Source organism: Rhea americana, unplaced genomic scaffold (genome assembly GCF_003343005.1).
Source record: "Rhea americana isolate MKP2758 unplaced genomic scaffold, rheAme1 scaffold_128, whole genome shotgun sequence".
Taxonomy (NCBI): Eukaryota; Metazoa; Chordata; class Aves; order Rheiformes; family Rheidae; genus Rhea; species Rhea americana.
In genome coordinates this window covers 184,991-206,356 of record NW_028185350.1, presented here as the reverse complement: position 1 = coordinate 206,356, position 21,366 = coordinate 184,991, and the positions used below count along the sequence as shown (strand labels likewise).

General features: G+C 50.0%; 1 protein-coding gene across 4 annotated transcripts in view; it reads right to left on the bottom strand.

Annotated features, from left to right (window-relative positions):
* NOS1 (nitric oxide synthase 1) overlaps positions 1-21,366 on the bottom strand; it is a 72,680-nt gene that overhangs the window by 42,835 nt on the left and 8,479 nt on the right. For 3 of the 4 annotated variants that reach the window (XM_085326126.1, XM_085326128.1, XM_085326127.1), the window contains exon 2: positions 8,338-9,511. In XM_085326126.1, the coding sequence (XP_085182252.1) occupies positions 8,338-9,065 (728 nt within the window). In that variant the 5' untranslated portion in view covers positions 9,066-9,511. Of the gene's footprint in view, positions 1-7,149; positions 7,207-8,337; positions 9,512-21,366 lie in introns of those variants that run through there. The other variant, XM_085326130.1, reaches the window with a different exon arrangement.

Sequence of the window (21,366 nt, the reverse complement as noted above, 5' to 3'; positions counted from 1 at the left end):
ATCYCACCATGTCAGATATTCCACAGGCGCCTCAAAAATGACAGTGAGCATATGCCTGCAGATGCCTGGCATGACCTGCTGTTTCCAGGAAGGCGTTTGCAAGCCCATCTAAATGGGCATCTGCAGATGTGATGGAATCTCAGAGATGAATCAATCAACTGGCAGCAGCAGCAGCTGGAGGACTCAGCTAGAAAGCTGCTCACGTAATCTCATTGTCTGCACACCAGCAAAACCATAAATGCTGGTACCTGTGCCAACGGCATGGAAAAAGACCAGATGCTTGAATTAAGTCATCGCTGTAGTTGGCTACCTTGTGCATTACAAGTAGGATGAAATTGCTGGAGCTGGGCCCTGTTCCTGTTTGCTAGCCTCAAGGATCATCCCACAGTGAGATACATCATCCTGAGGAAAAAGGAGACATCAGAGGWGGGATGCTCAGGAGCAAATGCTGTGTCCCACTGTGTGTTTGCAATTGGTGCAGAAATGGGTTGCTTATTGCTATTCTTACTTGGCAGCCTTACAGCTGTGTACAAGAGAGCAAGGTGCTGCCCCCACACTTACTCTCTGCTAAAAGAACAGTCAAGTGTAGCTGCAACAAAACCATTAGACAAAATTCTTGGTTATGCCTCTGGCACCTGTGCTGGTGTTGAGCTGGCATTTGGACTCTGTGCGGTGTTAGCTAAGGAGGCTGGAAGCTGTAGAGATGTCCATCCTTAGAAGACCTGCTGATGTGTGCTCCATGGGCTGTGCCAGCACTGACCTCTTCCAGAGAGGGAAAAAAATCAACTGCTTAATTTTACAAATATTTCCTGCACTTTTCTTGGAATCACCTTGCTTGTGAGCTCAGACAGGGATGCAAACAAGGCCTTTCAGGACAGTTGTTTTCCTCTCTTTGGTCTGACTACCCCAACTGGCAGCAGAGACGGGGTGACCTGCCTACTTTCATTCAAGGTGGTTTTTCTCACATGTCCTGGGGACACTGCTGAGATAGCCAAGATGCCTTGTCCAAACTCAGCCTCAATATAATGTTTTCAAAAGCACTTKGGTGATAGGTAAGCTGAAAGGGCTCTTCTTATAGGTTCCCAGATGGCCAGTGGAKAAAGCAAATTTCCCCCAAGAGGTACTTTAAAATAGCCATGTTAGACATCTGCAGCAAAGTTGCAGCCAAAGCAGCCTCTTCTTCTGCTACAAAAGGGAAAGAGGGGCTTTCACTAGACTTGGCTAACATCAGCCTTTGAAGAAATCCTCGTGACTCACTTCCAAACCCAATCTAGTGTCTTTCAAGAGCTGGAACAAATCCTGAAGATGTTGTCCTCAGAGACATCTGTTTTGCTGAATGAAGTATCACTGTCCTAAATGCCAGATCCAAGATCCAAGGTTCTACTCTCTGGCCTTGGTTCCACTGACAGATCTATCAAATGCTATTTCAGCATTAGTAAGTTCTCTTGGATCCAGAGTCGATTTTTGAGAAGGGACTGAAGCTTAGGTCTTTTGTTTTCAAAGCAAAATTCTTTATTAAGAAAAGAAAGAGGAATCCTGCCATCCCCCACTCTTGAAAAGGCACAGCACTGGATTGCTGTCTCACCTCTGAAAGAGCATCTGGCTGTTTGGAAAAATGAGAGGCACCACTGCTTTCTTTTGACTAATTCGATGATGTTGCAGTGCTCAGAGTGATGAAGCAGAAAGAAAGTTGCTGAGACAGTCCTTTGAGAAATTTCTCCAAAGCCTTTCCAAATGGAAAAAAAAAACAAAAAAACACAAATGTGATCAAAAAGTTTGTCATTTTGCTCGTTTGAATTTGCTTGGCAGAAAGATCTCTCCGATTTCCCACACAGAGATGAGAGGTACAACTAGCTGCTGCAATCCCCAGTGGCCAATTTGGTTGAACTGAGGAGGACTCTGAAGCCTGCACACCTGATGGCTCTCATGCCATGATGTTGCTGTGCAGTGACCGCAAGGCTGGGATGATGCTGGAGAGGAAGGACTCCTTCCATGTCCTTGTTCTGGCAGCTGAAAAGCCTGTGCCAGATACTGGGACTTGCCTGTCACACATGCACACACCACTTGCTCTGAACTGCAGGAGAGAAATGCCTCATTTTTTCCCCATCCTGGTTTGTCCTTGGGAACTGCTGCAAGGTTACCCTACCGGAGCACCATGCACTGCTTCCTCCTTATGGAGTAAATGGCTCTTCCTCACCTGTTTTTTTGTCTCATGGAAAACCAGATTCCAGAGGACATTTCACCCTCAGAGGTTAATGTTTTTCTGCTATCAGTCTGATATTGCCCACAGTCTGCAATGTTGAAAAACTTGCGGGCTATCAATTCCTCACCTCATTGCTGAAGGACTAAGACAGGACCTTGCATGGCAATGCACATTACACGGAGAGGCTGGAAAAGGGATCCACATTATGTGTCAGTGTGGAGCACCGCCTGGGATTTGCAGAGAGCAGAAGGTGGTGGAGCAGAATTCAGGAGGAAGTGGGGATGCCAGAAGCAGCCATAGGAATAGCTTCAAGGGGTGGAATGCAGTTCTTGGAGATGGAGCAGGGGCAGCTTGCCCATGCAGCATGCTCTGAACAAAGTAGGTGACTGCAGAATGATCAAGGCAAGAAAACACTTCTCAAACAAGAAAGGGACACGAGAACAGTGCTGAAAGAAGAGGACAAAAGCATCACTAATAAGCACGTGGTGTGGCAGAAGTGGACACCATGCCCTCCAGAGGCTGGGGGGTATCGCTTGCCTGTGTCAAGAGCCAAGATTAGGAGCTAATGAGCTGAGCAAGTTGTGCAGAGCTGGTTCTGAGAGAGGTCGTGCTATGAAATACAAAGCTGCCAAATGCCGTGCATGGGTTGTGAATGCTGAAGACACGGGGGACAGATCCCAGAGCCCTGACCATCTCAAACTCCCACCAACACCATTTGAGGTGCCACACAGGCAAGCGCTGAACTCAGGACAGTGCAGTCTGTAGAAGAGGGGTTTGCTCTGGGGTGGTCCCCAAGAATTTAGGAATCCCAAGTGCACCATGGCTGGAATTACCACACTGTGGGGTTACTGTAGCCCTCTAATGACCCCGTGAGTGCTGAGCAAACCTAGTCAGCAAAGAGGAAGTCACACCACAGACTCACACTGTAAGCATCTAGGTACTGTGAAATTTTTGTTACTGACTGAGGCCATCTGTGTAACTGTGGTCTGGCATTGATCGATTGGATAATGAACTTAGCCTGGGAAGGATAAAAGAAAGTGAGCCACATACCTCTGGTGCAGACTCAGACTCTCTGTCAGCTGGCCTGCAGACCCGACAACCCACTCATCAGTGGGGCCGCTCCTGATGCCAACTGCCAGGGAGAACCTGAATCATCTTGGCACGGCTCAAGCATGATGAGAACAGCTCGGGGAAAACTATACCAGAGGGGTGGCCCATAAGGACAAGGAAATGGCAAGAGMGTTCATTGTACCAGGCATGTGAGGATGGTCGTTGTACCGTGTGTCCGTGGCTTAACCATAAAGCTCTGATATGTGTATTCTATTTTTAGTTCTTTACTATACTTTTAGCTTTGCTATACTTGTAGACTGTCTGGTGTTAATTGTTTAGTGTTGTCCAGCATCAGYCGTAGGACCACTTAGCTCTAAAAAATTCTTATTCCTGACAAATGATGATCTCTTGAGTTCAGTGCAACTAACCTTGGAATCCGAAAGAACCCCCAATGCCGCTCCAGTAGCATGTCACAGAGATTCAGCCACTTTCAGGTGCTACCTGTTCCTTCCCTGCCATGCCTTTCTAAACACAAAGAGCRTCCAGAGGATTTCAGCTTCAACATCTTATTTCAAGCTGGTGTACAAAGTGAAATGCAMTTCAGGTCTCCCAGGAGGGTGCAGGCTCACACATGGCCCTTGAGACAGTCTGCTGGGGACAAAACACTAGAAGAACAGCTGTTCCAGACATTTCAAGAAGCACCACACAACACGGACGGCTATGCTCACACCTGGTGCAGTGCCAGAGCACTTGGGTGGCAGAGGGTAGGCAGCCACGCATGCGACCAGTCACACTGACACTGTAGTGCCCGGTTTTGGGTACTGCCCCAACCTTTACACCTCTGTGAACTGAAAGAATCTCAGTGAAAGAGGAGCAACACCAGATTGAATAACTTCCCCAGTTTGCTGAGCAGAACAGGAGCACAGCCAGGAAGGAGAGGCAAATAACCCAGGCTCTGGTAGCTTCCCATCCTGCTGGACCACTCTTCTAGGGCCCAAACACCACAATGTCCTCCAGGTGGTGGTGGGTCTCAAAGGGATGAGGGCATAAACATGACGATCTGCAAGAAGGACCTTGAACACTCTCTCCTGGGAGGGTGATCTGAGAGGCCTCTATAGGGGGATATATTCTGGTAGAACAGGCTGTGTGCAGACACAAAATGCCTCTCCAAATTAGACTGAGGTAGTCAGAGTGACGAGGAAGAAAAATTTGCAGAGGGAGAAGGGGAGTAAGGGGAGGGTTATTCACTGTCAAAGCTTCCTACTTCAACATTTTGCAGAGTGAAATAACATGATAGTTTCAGGGAACCTTTTCATTTCAGAGGTTTTAAAGTTTTGTGTCCAAGTACAGAATAATGAAGACATCAGAAATGCAAATGAAATGTTTTGAGCAACACAAAGAGATTTTGGCGGTGGCAAAGGAGGTGGGAGGAAGAGAATTTTCTTTTAGAGAACTACAAAATTATGGGGTTTGTTCCAATGCAGGATGGAGCCTGAAACCTTGAAACCCTTCATAAAACAGAATTCCTGCTCTCAGCACAGTTCTCCCTCTGAAGGCTGCTGATGCTGCTTTTTGGACCAAAACTGCCATGTTTCCATCATACTGTTCATGTTATGGAAAAGACCCAAGAAGAAAAATAAATGCTGGCAACTTGAGGGGGGGAGGAGAGAGGGGAGATGGGACATGACAATCTCCTTAGAGCCCAGGGGAAAACAGATCAACAGACCTAGGTTAGCTGGCAGTGAATGAATCAAACTCTATTTTTATTTTTTAGCCCACGGTGAGCCTCATGGTAGAAATGACAGTTCTCATCATACCTCGCTCCCCTCTTCCATGCTCAGTTTTATGACCAACTTCATCACAGATGGGTTGCCCCAGTAGCAGACATTTGACTATGGTTACAGCCCRTCCCACGGGCACGCAGCATGTGCACAGGGAACCTTGCGAACTAGGGAGCTAGAAAATAACAGGGAGAAAATGCCAGGTCTTTTCAGGGACAGCTGCCTGGGGAACACAGACCATGGGTGCAGGGGATGTAGATAAACTTATCTTTTTCAGTGCAATTTTAACAGCTTCCAATTTTCCTTAGATGTAACATTAGAGACATGGGCTGAAATCCCAACGCACTGAGTACAGTTTGAATCACTTTTGGCAAGCCCATCTTGAACAATAAGTGAATAACTTTAAGCTTGTATCATTCCTTTTTGCCCTAGGAAAGCTGTCAAAGCTCCGCGGGTAGGACTGKCTTTGACAAAGCACTGCTGGCTGTGGAGGTCAGCACCAGGCAAAGATGGAGGCAGAACAGGATTGGCCCCAAGGCCAGCATCTTCAGCTGGATCGATGGTCAAGCGACGTCTGCAGCTCAACCTTGAGAGAATGTTGAAGTCCCTTTGGACCCTTCTGGTATTTAGGTAGACCTCTAGTCCCGTTTTGACTAACATCAACACTGCTTGGTCTCTCTAGCCAGAAGTCACAGCCTAAGGCACGACAGCTGCATCAATCAGATAAGGGTTACTTATATTTCTGGACATTACTTTGGCGTCCATCAACACAGTATCCGTAGCTATGCACATGTATAGGCCAAGAAAACTCTCATGGTAGAAGAGCTCTACGATGCCCCAGCTCTGGCTGAGACCAAACAGAGCAAATGAATCATCTTCAGCACACCGCGGGAGTGGGAGGAGAGAGGGCTGGAGAGTGCCCTTTATCCTGCAGAGCAGCTCTCTGCAAGTTTCCCCTGCAGTGTACGTCCTTTCCTACTTCTCTGCTAAAGCTCAGGTTGTCTCTCTCATACAGAGTCCTACCGCAAGAGCAAAGCCGCAGGATTTATCAAACAGAAGTCTGAAGGCTAATTTTGACTGAAAAGTGGATTGTCAGGCCCAAAGTGCTTTCTTCCCCCGGCCCCCYCTTTTTAAGGATTTTGAAAAATAAAGTAATCTTGAGTTTTGGTGAAGTATCCATATATTTTTGGCTCAAGGTCCATTAAATCTTTCAGTTTCAGTGAATTCAAGCTCTTTGGATTTCATTTTTTAAAGAATATATGAGATTCTCCAAAGAAAAGATACATTTTTCCTTCCTCTCCAGGCAGAACAGAACTTCCTAGGAGACTCTCCAGCAGATGGAATGGGACAGGGAGATGGGGAGACACGCACTGAAGGGTGAGGCTGTACCTTGCACCAGCCTTTGGGACTGTGCAGTCCATCACCCTGCCCCACGCCTGGGGCATCACTGGGCAACGACCCCAGCTGCACATGCCCTCTGCCAGAGCAGACTGCAAAGGTGCAGATTAACAAAAACACATATTTTCCCTGCTCAATACACTGCAGAGACCAAAGTATCCTTTCAAAAAAGAGCCAGACAAATCCTGCACGTTGAGGCCCGAGAGCGTACACCGCAGGCAGGGATGGCTGTCCCCGAGCTCACCCTGTCCCACTGCTCTTCCCTAGGTATCTGCTACCAGCCACCGGCACGGAGCCGAGCAGATTTTTCTCTGACTCAGTTTGGCTGTCCTAATGTTCTTTGAGTAACTGTAGCCTCCTCATAAAAACTGCACAATTTGAGAGGACAGAAACAACAACACGAAAACATTCACCTGAAAAAAAAAAAAAGATGACATATATAAAGTGTAGGTGTTAGTGTCTAATGGGAGCRATCTAGAGCTCACCATCTCCTTGCAGACCAACCTTGGCTCTGCCACTATTCCCCACAGCGTGGTTTGCTGCTGTAGTGTCCCTGGCTGGGAATCCAGCCCACACTCCAGCTCCACTGCAGCCAAGTCCGGCTTTCCCCTCTCCCTGCTTCTGATAAAAAAAAGGAATACGTTTTGCCCTCTCCCCATAAGGAAATGGGCTTCTCTCAAACAAGCAGGCACAACAAGGAAACTAGGAGTTACCTACCCCACTGTCACCAGAAGGAGGTCACCACTTCAGTAAACCCTCCTGAACAACCCGGGCTTTTTTCTTCAGGCAGTAAATGAGGACGGCAACAACCTGCTGCAACGCTTAACACTACCRAAATGTGCTTGGGCACTTGGCAAAAAGCAACAGGAAAAGGCAAAGTACCATTGCTAATAAATGGCCAGCGGGAAAGGGTGCTGATACGAAAAAAATAACTACCAAAAATGTTCTTGCAAAGCCTGAGGGAGGTGCCTTGGCTCTGGGGTGATGGCGTCCCTCCGAAGGCATATCTTAAGGAAACAGCAGTCAGAGGATGATCAGAAAGGCAACCTCACATTCACAGCCCCTTGCAGGAACCGATATAAAATTGAACCTCTCACTTTCRTCAGCATGACTTCACCTTCTTCAGAAGGCCATGGGGCAGGCATCCATGTGTAACAAGGGTGGGGTGCGCGCGCACACACACGCGCACACATATTGAAATAATTAAGTCAATCTAGAAACAGCAGAAGGGAAGAGCATGCAGCTCTGCCATTGCTTTCCATCCAGGGGTTGTTATTTCTGAGCTCCCTGGACGGAATCGTTCCTCCTCCTTCCATAACCACAGAAAACCAGAGCGGCCGAGGCAGGTCCAGCTGCCCTTTTGTAGAACTCCCCGTGGCTTCATTTGGAGCCAGATTGGGCTTCTCTTTTTCCCTCCCAAAACCTGGAGCCCGATTGCAAAATAACACAGAAGATTTCAAAACCCATTTCTTTGGGGTCGATCTGACATTCCTTTTACTATTTGGACAGCAGATTTTAACTGGAGAGCTCCCAAGCAGAGTATCAAGGACAGCCAATACCATGAATCTTACTTGGTAAATGGGGAAACAGAGTCATGAGATTTTTGCCTAAAGGTTACAGCAAATATGCCCAGGACCATAGAACAGAAACAAATCTGAGTCCAGCCTGTGAGCTACCGTATCAAACTGTTAGGACCCAGGACACGCCACTCTTGCTGTTTCTTTAACTTGCCATGCTTACACCTTTCTCCTGTTTTTCCATGAACAATTCCCCCCCTTTTTTGCATCCCTTCCTCTACCATAACTGAGATGKCAGCAGTTTCTGGACGGGTATCTACTAGCCTCTTTGGATAGCCATAACCAGCACATTTCACCACAAGCAAAAAAAAAGTATTTAGGGACTTACCAGTCCACCTGGACTTCTATATCTCTTGTCTCTGCTTTGAAGGGTGCATCTCCATTGCTGTCCTTGCTACTGCTCTTCAGGAGATCCAAGACAGGCTCGATTTCTTTGAGCAGTTCATTATCTTCCACACCACCATTGAGGCAAAGGTGACCACAAGCACTGCCCTTCCCTTTCCCGGTGTCCTGCCCCTTCACGTCGGTAACAATGCCGTTAACATGGACTAACGGCTCTGCTTCCCGCCTGATCTCTCTAGCCCACAGGGAGCCCATGGTGTGGTCASCTCCTGACAGTGGCTGCTCTTTGCTATGCAGGCTTGGGTTGGACAAGTCGACGGCCTTCGGAGTCGGGCACAAGGGCCTGGTTACACGGATGGTTTTTGGTGTCCCGTCACCAGCAAAAGTGGTCTCCAGATGAGTGGTGAAACCCTCGGGGCCCCGCAGAATGAGGACCACGTAAGTCTCAGAGGCAATGCTTCTCAGTATCTCCAGCGCAGTCTCATAGCTCATGTCCACCAGGGGTCTGCCATTGACAGCTAAAATGATGTCCCCAGCCTGGATGAGACCACTCTGCTCTGCAGCCCCTCCCCGGATCAGGTCTGAGATGATGACAGGTGGCTTGTTGACACGTTCCTTCACAAGGAAGCCGAGACCCCCAACCTTGCGCTTGAACAGCCTCACCGAGATGACGTTGGGCTGTATCTGCTGCACACTGAACACATTCTCTTCCATGGCAGCCCTCAGTCTTCGAGTCTGCAGGCCAGGACCTTGAGACCTGCTGAGCACAGAGAAACTCAGTGCCCAGAGCTCATCAACTGAGAAGCTTATCAACGTGAGGATGGGCTGGGCCAGGGAAGGGAGAAACTTGCCTCACTRCAAAACTCCTCTGGCGTTTGGGTCCAGGCCGGTGTTTTGCTGCATACTCACTCCCGCCTCTCTCTTCCAATGCAGATAGCCCACGGAAAGTGAGAGCGTGTCGCTAGAGGGAAGCAAGCCTAGAAGCAGCCCGTACAGGTCTGGGCATCACTCGGCTGAGCAGAAGCTGGAGGGGACAACATGACTGCTTCAAGTCAAGCTCTGATTCTGAGCAGGGCAGAGAGGTGGAGGCAGTCTGCTCGCATCATGGACATCCCTGCAGACTACTTCTCAAGCTGCAAATGGACCATGAGTTTCTTTATCTGAGAAGGAGGAAAAAAACAAAAAAAGAAAACAAACAAACAAAAAAAAAGGAAAAGAAAGAAGTGACACTGAGTATATGTAAGTATAGGCTTGATGCTGGGGYCTACATGCCATAGTCACTCACATACATCACCCAGTCCACACAGATGTCAWCCCCCAGGCTGCATTTCAAAGAGAGGCTGCAGCCTCGGATTGCTCTGAGCACTATTTCCTCTGCTTTCCCTGCAAAAATCTCTGCCATCTGTTCATCARGAGAAGCTAAAGCATTGCAGAGCAGGGAAGCCCTGGGAAGGGGCTGCTGGACAGCCTTGCTCTGACCCTCTCCTTTGCCATTTGGTCACAAGCAGAAAACACATGAGCAASTTGCACCAATTGGTGGAGCTGCATGGAGCTCTGCAATGATTTCTGCCATCTGAGGATCTTATCTCACCATGTTCATCAGAGTATCTTCAAAAACTTGCCTCTCTGGCAGAGATGGATGGAGGTGATAGGTAGGGGCCTTACATCCCTGTCCAGGATGAAATCTGTTTCACAGTCACCTTCACACAGAGTCCTTTCAGTGGGTCAGGAGAAAGAGTGGCACCCACAAGCAAAACAAGATGATAGAAGAGGACAGTCAGACCTCCTTACCTGAGTTACATCAAATTACTTGCAATGCCGTGCTTTTAAGCCTGGCTAAAGGGATCATAACCTCAGCCTGCTCAGTTCCTCTTCTTCCTTTATTTCAGCCGGGAAGGCTCTGGCGTGAAGATACAGGAGGCAAAACTGAATACCCCTATGCCAAACCCTGAYAGCCAATTCTTAAGGCAGTTCCCAAACAAACTGTTTTAACTGATGCAATATCATCTAGGACAGAACATGCAGTGAGTTTATCCAGCTCCCAAAAGACCTGATGCATCCAGGCATAACTTTCTACAGCACTCAAGTGGCTTAGGGAAACATATCTCATTGACTTCTGATGGGACTCTGGCTCTTACATGCCTGCACTTGCGTTCGGTAACTTCAGGTCCTAAATCTACTCTGCATTCCCCTCCCATTTCTTAAATGCTTTGGAAAACATTTCTCTCTGGGACCACACCCTGGCATTTAACAGCAAGCTGAAACTTTTTCTTTTTTAAATCTGACTTTCAGAGAAATAACTGAAGGCAGGATCAGTTATCTAACGTGACCAGCTCTGCGCTTCGCAAGGGCTGTGGATAGGAGGTATTGACGAGGCAAAGGGAAACAATGTCCTGTYCCCTGAAGCCAGCAGGCTCAGGGCAGTGTTTGCACCTTGAGATGCCTCATACTGAGCACCCTTCTCCCACACACCCATGGAGAAGCCGGGGAGCTGGCTGAGGAGCACAGCGGCACTGAGCTGCAGACTTGTTGGAGGGGCAGGAAACTCTGCAAGGTGCACACAGGGCAGTGCCTCCCCCCTCCCTTCTAGCTATGGGAGCCCTGAAACGAGGAGCAGAGCCAGGAGCACCTTCCGGTCTCCATGAGGTGGGCGCAAGCAGGCAGGCAGGCAGGAGACAGCCCTCATGGGAGCAGGACGGGGGGAAAGGCTGGGACCTGAGGGGCAGAGAGGTTTGTGACGCTGGACCCAGCATTAACTCACTTGGGCATTTTAATCCTCATGTGACAAGGGTTGCCAACCCCACAGAGGCTCTTTACAAGAGGGCAGAGAACAAAGCAATAACAGAATTTAAGACTTACTTACAACCCGAGATGAAGGATTTAACCCCTATTGCTCTTCTCTGTAGAGAAGCCCTGTAGAGCAGTAGCAGCACGCAGAGGAACAAATTGTTTTTCTGCTGCAACCGCCCCGTCTGGGCACTGCTGCTCCCCCCTTCCCTTCCATTCCCTGCCCCGCAGGAGGTGAGGGTTGTGGCTGTCCCCTCTGCCGTGGGCAGGGGGCTGGAGCGCTGCAGGAGATAGCAGCATTGGGAGCACCGTGGGCGCTCCGGCCAGCTCTTCCTCAAGCTGGAAAGCAGCAAGTCCTGTTCTGCCAGATTTTGTGTTATGCCCCCTGGGTTTCTGCCAGCCTCTCTGGGGTGCTTTGGGTCAGGGCAGGATCAGTGCATTGCTCCAGTGGAGCTGTCTGTGAAGGGAGGTGGGAGACCCCCCTCCAGCATTGACCAGAGCCATGGATGGCAGGAGTTTATCTGAGGGCTAATTTACCCTGGGGTTCCCCAGCCAGAGACTGCTTTCACCAGTATTGGTGGAAGTGATTGATTCAGCAGCACAAGCAGGACAAATTTTCCCTCTCTTTTACGGCCGAGAGCCTTGGGCTCTTTAGCAGCAGTGCTGAAAGATGGGATCAGCTTCTCTTTCCTTGCATGGGCTCTTTCTTTTCACGCTCTGGCTCTTGAAGGAGAAGGCAGCCTGCCAGCACAGCCATGAGCAGAGCCTGGGCCCCAGTGTCCCCCATCTCCTTCTGTTACTCCAGCTAAAGATAAGATAACTTTAACCTGACCCGGTCACCGGTTCCTTGTGCAAATGAAGTCACCGTAACCCTGCCGTCTGGGCAAACCACTGATTCATGCGGCATTCATTTCAAATATATTAGCTGACGCTGTAAGTATAAACAAGGCTTTGAAATCAGTTTAACTACCATGCGAGTGTGGGGCTGTCAGCCTTACTGTCAAGGGGAGAACCCTGTTATTTGCTCAAGATTAGTCATCGGCTTCGTGGCGTTCATGAACTCCTTGCAGTCAGCAAACTGCGCGTTTGCAAGATGCTTGCTGCAGCGGGGCCAGGGCCATTCTTCGGGACAGCGAAGCACAAACCCCCTCACCACGGCCAGACTAACATGCAGAGCCTTGCACACAGAGCCTCTGCCAAGGTGGGGTGACAAGTACAGAAAAGCCCAGATCTCAAGGGCTCCACTTAGCATCGGGGGAGAGGAATTAAGCACAGTGGGGCCTGCAGGACTCAAGGGCCAAGGTCCACCCAGGCGGCGAGCTGGATCCTGAGGGTCTGCAGTAGACCCTCTGAGCCAGACTCACAGGCTGGTGAGGATGTCTCCTTTCAGCCCYGAACTGTGACTTTCCCATGTACCCCAGCTCCCTCCAAGTCATCATGTCAAAGCCTTACAACACTGACTCACAGACCTACAAAGCCTGCATGAAGTCAGTGATGCTAGCCCTCCCAGAAGGCCCCCCAGCAGCCCTGTCTCTACCCTGCTAGGTTCCTCCTAAAGCAGCCTTGGACACTCAAACACTTACTGCAGTGCTTCCATGGGAGTAGAGGGACACTGAGGTTCTGGATGGGACCCCTGTGCCCAAGACYGGCTGCATTACCCCAGGCTGCTCTCCTTCCCCAGCAAGGTTTGCCTGAGAAAAACATTCTGCAGCCATGTTCTTACTGACTGGCCAAAACACCATGAAATATTTAGAGTTCCTCGTTCTTCTTCCACAATATCAATTTTTGTTTGTTTCTCCAGAAAGCTTATAAAGTTATATATACGTAGTCGATCCTCCCCTCTCTATATGGAGACTCATTCCAGCTGAGCTCCACGAGGTCCCAGCACTTGCTGCAGTAAGGTCCTGCTGCCCCCAGATAGCCAGGTCTCAGATAGCTGGGAGGAATAACCTCTGCAGCGATCTCAGCCTGTCCTCGACACCCCCAGCTCTGTGAGTCCCCTCGGCTCCGCTTCGGCATTGCTCCTCACTCCCCCTTTCCCCACTTTCTATGGGGGAACGGCTTCATAGGCTTCAGCGCAACAGCTTCTGGTTTACCCCAGCTGTGCAGGAGCACCAAGCAGAGCCCCTGCGCTCCTGAAATGCTCTTCGCGTCAAGTCAGCTTCTTTCTAATGGGGCAGCAGATGTCACAGCATGGTAACAGGAGGTAAAAGACAGGAGAGCGTGCCACCTACTCAGCACCTGGGGAATGAGAGCGAGGGGAAAAGTGACCAAGCTGGAAGTTTGATTGTCAACACACAGACGTTGTAATGTTTTCCTAGACATACATGAACCTATTAGAGGTCAGCATATGTCAAGTCACCAAGGCATTTTTGCAGGGAGAATCAGGTAGGGTGAGGAAACGTCGATCTCCCAGCAGAGCAAAGGCTAACAAACATTTCCAGAGATCCCTGCCAGCACAGATTGCTCCAGCAAAATCTCTGCTCTTGGCAAAATCTCAGCAAATCATAGCATTACTGGATGCACTGCGTTTGCTACCCAGAAAACCGTTGAAATCCACTCATTACTTACGAGTACAGAGAAAAGAGAAAATTAGATTATAAGAGATACCTAACTGTCCATCCAGGAATTTCTTCAAGGTCAGGATTAGCATCAGCATGTCCCACACAGGCAAGAGGGTAATTCACTCCCACCACCCAAGAACAAGCTGTCTCTGAACCCTGGACTCTGCTGCTCTTTTAGGAGAAGATCTGGGCAAGCATTTTCCAGCTACACAACCTCTTACAAACTCTGCGATGCCCTTTAGCTCCCTGCTAGACTCAAGGCAGAAAAGCCCATCTGTCTGCTTGATCACGGGATTTTGTAAAAGTTTTGTTAAAAGGGTTTGTGATGCCAAGAGCTGGCAAAGCAGCACATAGGCACGTGAGGGGAAATCTGAGCGAAGACGTGAGGGGCAGGCGGAAGATGAGGACTACTGGAGATCCCGAGGAGCACAGGGAGGACCTCCCAGGATACCCACAGACACCTGCACGTCGGGGTTGCCCGCACAGCGCACTGTGGAGGTGCCCCAGGGCAGCCGCAGATTTACTCTCATCTAGAGAGGCACATTTCAGATGGAATCTGAAACATTTCACTCCGTGCAAACAACAGCGAGACGCACCGTCTGGCTGCAGCGCGGATCGCTGGGCTGTGCTCGGCTCGGCTGAGTTCAGTTCTCTTTAAAAGGATCATTAACCGTCTGATTTATGTGGCCAAGAGCAGCGGTGTGTTTGCCAGGTAGTACATTCACAGCTGCTGGAGGCGTCACGTCTTGCTCCTGAAGCTCAGCGCGAGCTGCGCGGTGAGCGGGGTTTGACCACGGGTGAGTGCAACACTCCTCGTCTCGCCCTCGAAAGGCGGCTGAGACGCGGCTGACGCCACGGCAAACCCGGGCTCGGCCGGCCGGCGGGCGCCTSCTGCTTCACAGAGCGCGCAGCGGGGCCGTGCGCGGCGGGGACGCAGCGCAGGGGGCACGCGCGGCCACTCGGCTATCGCGGCAGCAGCGGCTCGCCCGGCAAAGCCACCTCCTCCGGTCCCGGCCGCTCGCCGGGCGCACGCAGCCAGCGCGGCAGGGAGCGAGGCCGCCGCGCCGCGCCGCGCCGTGCCGTGCCGCGCCGTGCCGTGGGGTGCAAAGCCCGCACACGCTCCCCGCGTCGCCTTCGGCTCGGGAGCTGCGTGCTGCCACCAGAACTGACCTGCGGGCAGCAGCTGGGGGGGCTCCCGGGCCGCGGAGGTCGTAAGGGTTACGGAGGTGGCCGTGGACGGGGCAGTCAGACTCTGCCTCCCTCTGCCTCCCTCTGCAAACTGCCGAACGGAGGTGAACATCAACCCACCTTACAAAAGAGGGACAAATCCTGCTGGGCTGCCAACATTTCCTAGTGCCTCAGACAAAAGCATTAACTGATCTAGACACCGATCCATGCTGACACCACTTTTTTCCATCGGCCTTAATCAGCGCCGGGGAGAGCAGCAGAGCAGGAGCCCTGCAGCCGCCRGGAAGGCGCAGGCACACGACAGCTTTGAAGGCGTTTGCTTAAGAAACAACGAGTCCTTACGAAAAACTGATAAAGGAAAGCTTTTAGAGTCACCAAATAGCATTTYGAGCAACAAACTCCAGCACATATGTTAATTGGATGATTTGATTTCAAAAGCAAAGCAGAGGAGAAATAAATCTTCTGAGCTTAACACAATCTCTTAACTATCCCAGCCRTGAACTGGAGGCTGCAGTAAGCCGGCGCATACCAGGCACCAGCCCTTCCAAGGGGGCACTCAATTTGCCCTCGCCCTTGGAAATCGATTTTGAGCCTTGTCTCTCGCAGATCTTTGCTATGGTAATGGCTTACATTTTTATGTGCCAGCTTTAAATGGACACCATTGTCTTATTTAATTAGTTTTCATGGGATTTATATTGTTCAACAGAGAACCCCAGGGCTGATGGATTTATGCCTGTTTAATTTTTGCAACCCATGGAGCGTCAGTGAATGTGATGAGGAGCAATGGGATGCAACATATGCACAGTTACTGTAAACCTGCGTGTTTGTGCATCCGAAAATGGAGCATTAAAGTGATTCACTGGCATTCAGCTGCACGCATGCCAACGGTTCGGCACTTAACTCCCTTCTAGCTCTAACCAATGCCACGATGTATCTATGGTACGAGGCCTTTTAATCTTGAAAAATATATATATAATTTTTTTCCCCGGCAATCCCCAATTATCCACCTACGACCAATCCACCRAAGTCCACCTGCAAGAAAGCGATTTTTCTTTCACAGCCAGGTGGCAAACCGTGTGTCTCGCTTCTCCCTTCCTTCCCCATCCACRGTACAAGAGGAAGGGAAGTGGCCGTTTCACCTGGGCCAGTTCATTTGCTTCACCCCTTTCTAAAGGGAATTTACATCCTGGGGGGAATTAATAAAAGATGTCCTTTGTATCCCTGCGCTGGGCCCTCRTGGCAGTGCCCAGACCGCCTTTTAGTGAGATCGCTCGCGTTTTTCCCCCTGCGTTTTAGCTCATTCCTTCCTCCTTAGCAAGGGGCCGCTTCTCCACCTCGCGGCACTGCTGGGCGTGGGAACCCGCTCTGCAGCCTTCCCCGTGGCAAACCGCCCGCGCTCCGCTCAGCGGGCCCGCCGCTCCGCCCGTCCGCGGGGAGAGCCAGGGACCCCGCGCAGCCCGACACCCACGGGCCCCCCGGCCCTGCTGGCCACGCGACACGCAAGGGGGAAGACGAGGGGACGGAAATCCCTAGATCCCGCCGGGTTTCCAGAGCCCCTRCATGCAAAGGGGGGGATGGAGCTGCCACCGACCGCGGCGAGGAGCCCGGGCTTGTCGCAGTGCCTGGAGCCAGCCGGGCAGGAGCTTTACCCTGCAGCCGGCTCGGGGAGGGTGGAGGGACGCGTGCCCGCTGGAGGAACGAAGCGCCCGGTTCTCAGCCCTAAAGACCAGCTCTTCCCACGCAGTTCAGCAGCGTACRGATGCTCTCAGTGAAAACGTATCTGGGGCCGTCACCGGCAGTAGAACAGTTAATAAAACAGATGCTTGCTTTCTGATATAAATAAATCTATGTTCATTCCCTGAGAGAGTACATTTGCCTCTAATCAGGGCTTTGTTTTCTGGAAAGAAAACCAATACATGTTTGCTCGTTCCRGTAGAGCCGAGCTGAAGCCCCCAGACTTCAGCGGGTCCGAGGGGTGCAGCCCGCAGGCCCGGTGGCCGCCGCACCTTTGTGCACCTCCTGCAGCACGGGTTCGCGCGCGTCTGACTCATCCCTCTTCAGGGCACGAAGCGGCTGAGCCAAGCCTCGTCCTGCAGGTGCAAACAGCTGGCTGCGCGTCATCGGGGCAGCATTCCTCCGCGCGCCTATTTACGGGGCAGCAGCGCCTGCCACCTTCGCATCCGATCGGTAGAGCGGGCAGAACCGCGCAGAAACTTTGCCRTAATTTAATGACGTCCTTCCCCCCTCCTCCCAGCTCTCTTGCCCCATCTGATATGCACCACACCTATCTAAGTGGATTGCAGGCAATAAATTTTAACGTTGCCAAGACAACTATGTTGACAAAATTCTCCTTTTCCGATGACAAAAGCAGGGTTTTGTTTTAATTTGCGGTTCAAGGCCGAGCATATTTCAGTAACATGATTGCTGTTTCTTTTTTACTGTTTTGCACAATATTTTCTTGGCGCCTGTGGTGTGCCATTGAAACAGAGTTTAGATAAAACAGTCAATTCTGCCACTAACCCCGTCTAAAACTGATGTTCTTATTAGGCCTGGGTCCATCTGTAAAACATAAATTTCATTGGATCAGTCTGCCGAGAGGATTGGAATTATACCAGCAACTGCGATTTGACAAATAAGGTCCATGTTAATACAACAACATTTTGTCCTAAATGACAAAATAGGTAGACAGGAAATAAATGAGAAAATGCAACTTGATGTATGTCCTTGAAATCCAATCACAGCACGAGAGAGGAATTGTGTTTTCATTAAAAAAAAAAAGAAAGAAAGAAAAAGAGAATTCAAAATCGCAGCAGGTTGGCTTGAGCTATAATAGCTCCCAAGCAGCCAGTCGGCATCAATAAAGTCAGCCACAGAGATCTCAACCCAGAGTTATTCCAGGAATTAAGCTCCAGACCCATGGCAGAAGCTCACGTTCTCTTCTACTCCTTTGCTGCTGACTCCCCCAAATCCTTCTAGCACAGTGTTAAATTTTCCTGCTCTTAACAAGCCTGGGAGAGAAATAGCCCAATTAGGACACTAAATAGCAATAAACCTTATTGTCACAGACTTTCATAAAGAGTGACTCATATCACTATTTAAAAACCTCATGAAAACATCAGACTTCTCATGGCATACGTCTCGGTTCCCTGGTCTGTTCCTTGCATGTTCCTTGGCTCTTTCCTTCCTCTCCGAGGCAGAGCAGCAGTGCAGCCTCCTGCCAGGGCCCTGTGCAAAGCACTCCGCTGACAGGGCTGGAAAAGGCAAGAGAATTTTCCCTGTCTCCTGTGCACCACTACTGTCTTCAGTGATGAAGGGTGCAGGAAAACTGAGAGGTGCAATTTCCCATTGCCGTACGGCACCGTTTAATCTAGGATGAGGACTCAAAGCAGATCTCTTGCTCCCTCTTTGCACGGGCATCCTCAGTGACTGTGCAGAGCAGAAGGCAAAGACAATTTGTTCCCCTGAGTTTCTGTTCTTGCTTTTCTTAGGGTTTTGCATTATCACTTGTTGTCATAGTATCAACATCAGCAGCAAAGTTGTCTGTGGGCCTCCTGGGACCTGTTTCTGGTCCCACAGAGGGTTTTKACTCTAATTTGAGCAGGACAGGCAGGGGGAGGGGAAGAAGACTTTTCTGCTTTCTAATTTTTGCTGAAGGTGCTGCCAGTGACGGAGACGCTATTCCACGGAGACAGTCTCAGCCACATAGTCCTCACACTGCCAAGATCCCTGAACACATCCCCATTCAGTGCTTGATGCAAGGCACTGTATCAAAGTTATGAGTGCATGAAAATGAGGAGTAGAAATGGGCCCAGATGCTCATCGGTTCCTGATGCTTTTCTCCTTCCCTTGTGGGACATCCTATGCTGATGACACTACTTTCAGCTGAAGCAGCTACAGCTCCCATATTGAAAACAGAGACTTGCATGCAGCGGAGAGGATTTTGCCCCCTGCAAGACCTTGCTCCCCAGTACCTGACTGTTGCCACAGGGAGAGACAGCAGTGGGGCAGGTTGCCAAGTTAAGACACGAGGGCCATAAAGTCCCTGCGCTCCAGTGGGATCACAGCCCTTGGCTGAAGGGTGCCACTGTATTTTTCAAGGATTTGTTAATTTTGATGGCACTTGGGGATAAAGGGTGGGTCTAGCTCTGAAAACACCAAGCTTTCATAGCTCTCATGGTAAAGAAGAGCTGCGTGTTTTCAGCGTGCCTGAAGACATAAGCCAGAGAGTCTGCAAAATGGGATTAAGAAAAGCCTACCCTAGAAGTATGTTGCAAGGTCTTGTTAAGCATTTCTGGATTGTCATGTAAAACCGGGGCTTCAGAGAGAGAATTTATTAGCATAAATACATCCAGTTTTTTATATATACACACAGCACTTGCAGGCTTCCAAGCTCTGTGCATAGAACCAACATACTGCTAACATATGGGTTTAACAGACCTACTTCTATGTTACGCGTTCCCAGTTCCCACATCCAGATTCCAAGCACTTGCGTGTTGCCATATAGGCAGCTCTGAGTTACAGCTGCTGTGTATGGTGCCATTTGGGGAGGTGACAGCAACATGGAGTATGTTGGTTCAGGGAGCGYGCACGGCCCACAACAGAGTTCGTTTGGAACTGGCTTACAGATCCTCCTCTCTTAAGGATATAGTATGTTCATTTGTGGATATGTATGAGTGGTCAGATCATGTATATAGATTTGATTTAATCCACAGATACAATCAAAACAGCATGACTAAAGCAACTACTACGTTTGTAGCCTTTTCTCAAAACTGGTTCCTTGCTTTAGGGGCTGTGTTTCTTCAGTAAAAATTGATGGTATCAACAAGTATCAGACAATATCCTCGTTACTCGGGAAAGGTAAATGCTAATCTATGCAAGCTGAGCTCATGTGACTTATCAGTTACTATATATAGTTGTTTTCAGGCACTGATTTAGGCAAACTGGCAGATTTCCTAAGCCTTTGTACAGATTCACTACTGAAATGCAAAACACAAAATACGTGAGTGAAGCAGAGGAAAAGAATCTGACGAGGCCAAAACGTTCTGAAGGGTCAGTGAGGACCACCAGCAGCTACACAACACTTACCAGCAGGCGAGGATTCAGCCAAAACCCCTCTGCCTAAGATGGCCTCTACAGTACACACTCATAACCACAGCGCTGACAGAGAGAGTAAACAGAATTCAGAGGGCACAGGGACTCGTCACACTCCCTTGCTCATGAGGGAATTCAACACTGCTCCCAATGCAGATATGTGTACAGAGAAATATCCCCAAAGATCCATGCCTATGCAGAAGAGACAACTCTATGCAGGGAGTTTGTTTGCTAACACATGCAYGTTTTAAGACTAGAGTATATGATCGAGTTTATGTCATCTTTAACAAAATATTTTGGATAAAATATGCTGAAAGAAATTAGAGTAAAAAATTGCTGATGCAAAAAAMCCTCCAACTCTTCAAAATAAGATTTCCTTGTCTGAGATCTTTTTTTAACTGAAAAGGCATAGCCAGCTATGATGTACAGGTAGCACATCTAAGGAAGAGCGCTCTTTTATACTGCCCTAAAACAAGCCTCCCCACAGCTCTCCAGTGACCATCCTTGTAGGTCCCATTTTGCCTTCTATCCTGGCCAGATAGAAGTTGGGGACAGTTGGGGACAGAGAAGAGGAAGATGTTTTAAACAGAGCAAATTGGCATTTAAAGCAGTCGAGACCCAAGCCCCTGAAACTGCCTCCTGCAATCTCCTGTGAGTCTCCAGCTCCAGAGAGCCTCTGCTCCCACTGGAAGGAAGGAGACACTTCCCCTCCATTTCAGTGAGAGGCGGATCAGCTCCTTGGGGACTCAGCAGATAATTGTCAAGTTGGCTGCCAGAATTTCCTCCTGACAGTCATAACTTGAAAGCGTTGGAAGAAAATGTCTGCACCTGGGCTGTGGAGTCAGTGCGCTCAGTGAGCAAAGATCTGAGGCAGGGAAATGCTAAGTGGGACCCAGAGCTGGACGTGACGATACTCATTTATGCCTGACCCCGAACCAGATGCTCCAGATGTGGGTGTACAAAGGTGTATTTTCCTCTGCCTTGCCAGCAAAAGAAAAAAGGCTCCCTCCTGTTCTAGACACTAACTGCAAACCAAGCAGAGAGCCACATTACAGGCAGGGCAAGCAGGATTCATCTCATCTGATCCCTGCAACAATTCCCTTCTGCAGTTCATGCTCACCCAGAGGGGACTGTCCAGGTCCTTGTGTGTGGACTGGGAGACGGGTCCGGATCAGACTCTCCCTGAGGGACGGGAGCCGCCCGCGAGTGGGACACCCCAGGGCTTCACTCGGGCGGGCACCCAGGGCGGATCGTCCCCGCAGCGCTTGGGGGGCTCCTGCAGCCCCGGGCCGCGCTCCGAGCGGGACCGCGGAGCCGCCGGGCTCGGGCTCGGGCTCGGGGCGGCGCCGCCAGCCGCGTTCAGCACCCGGGACAGCTCCGCCGCG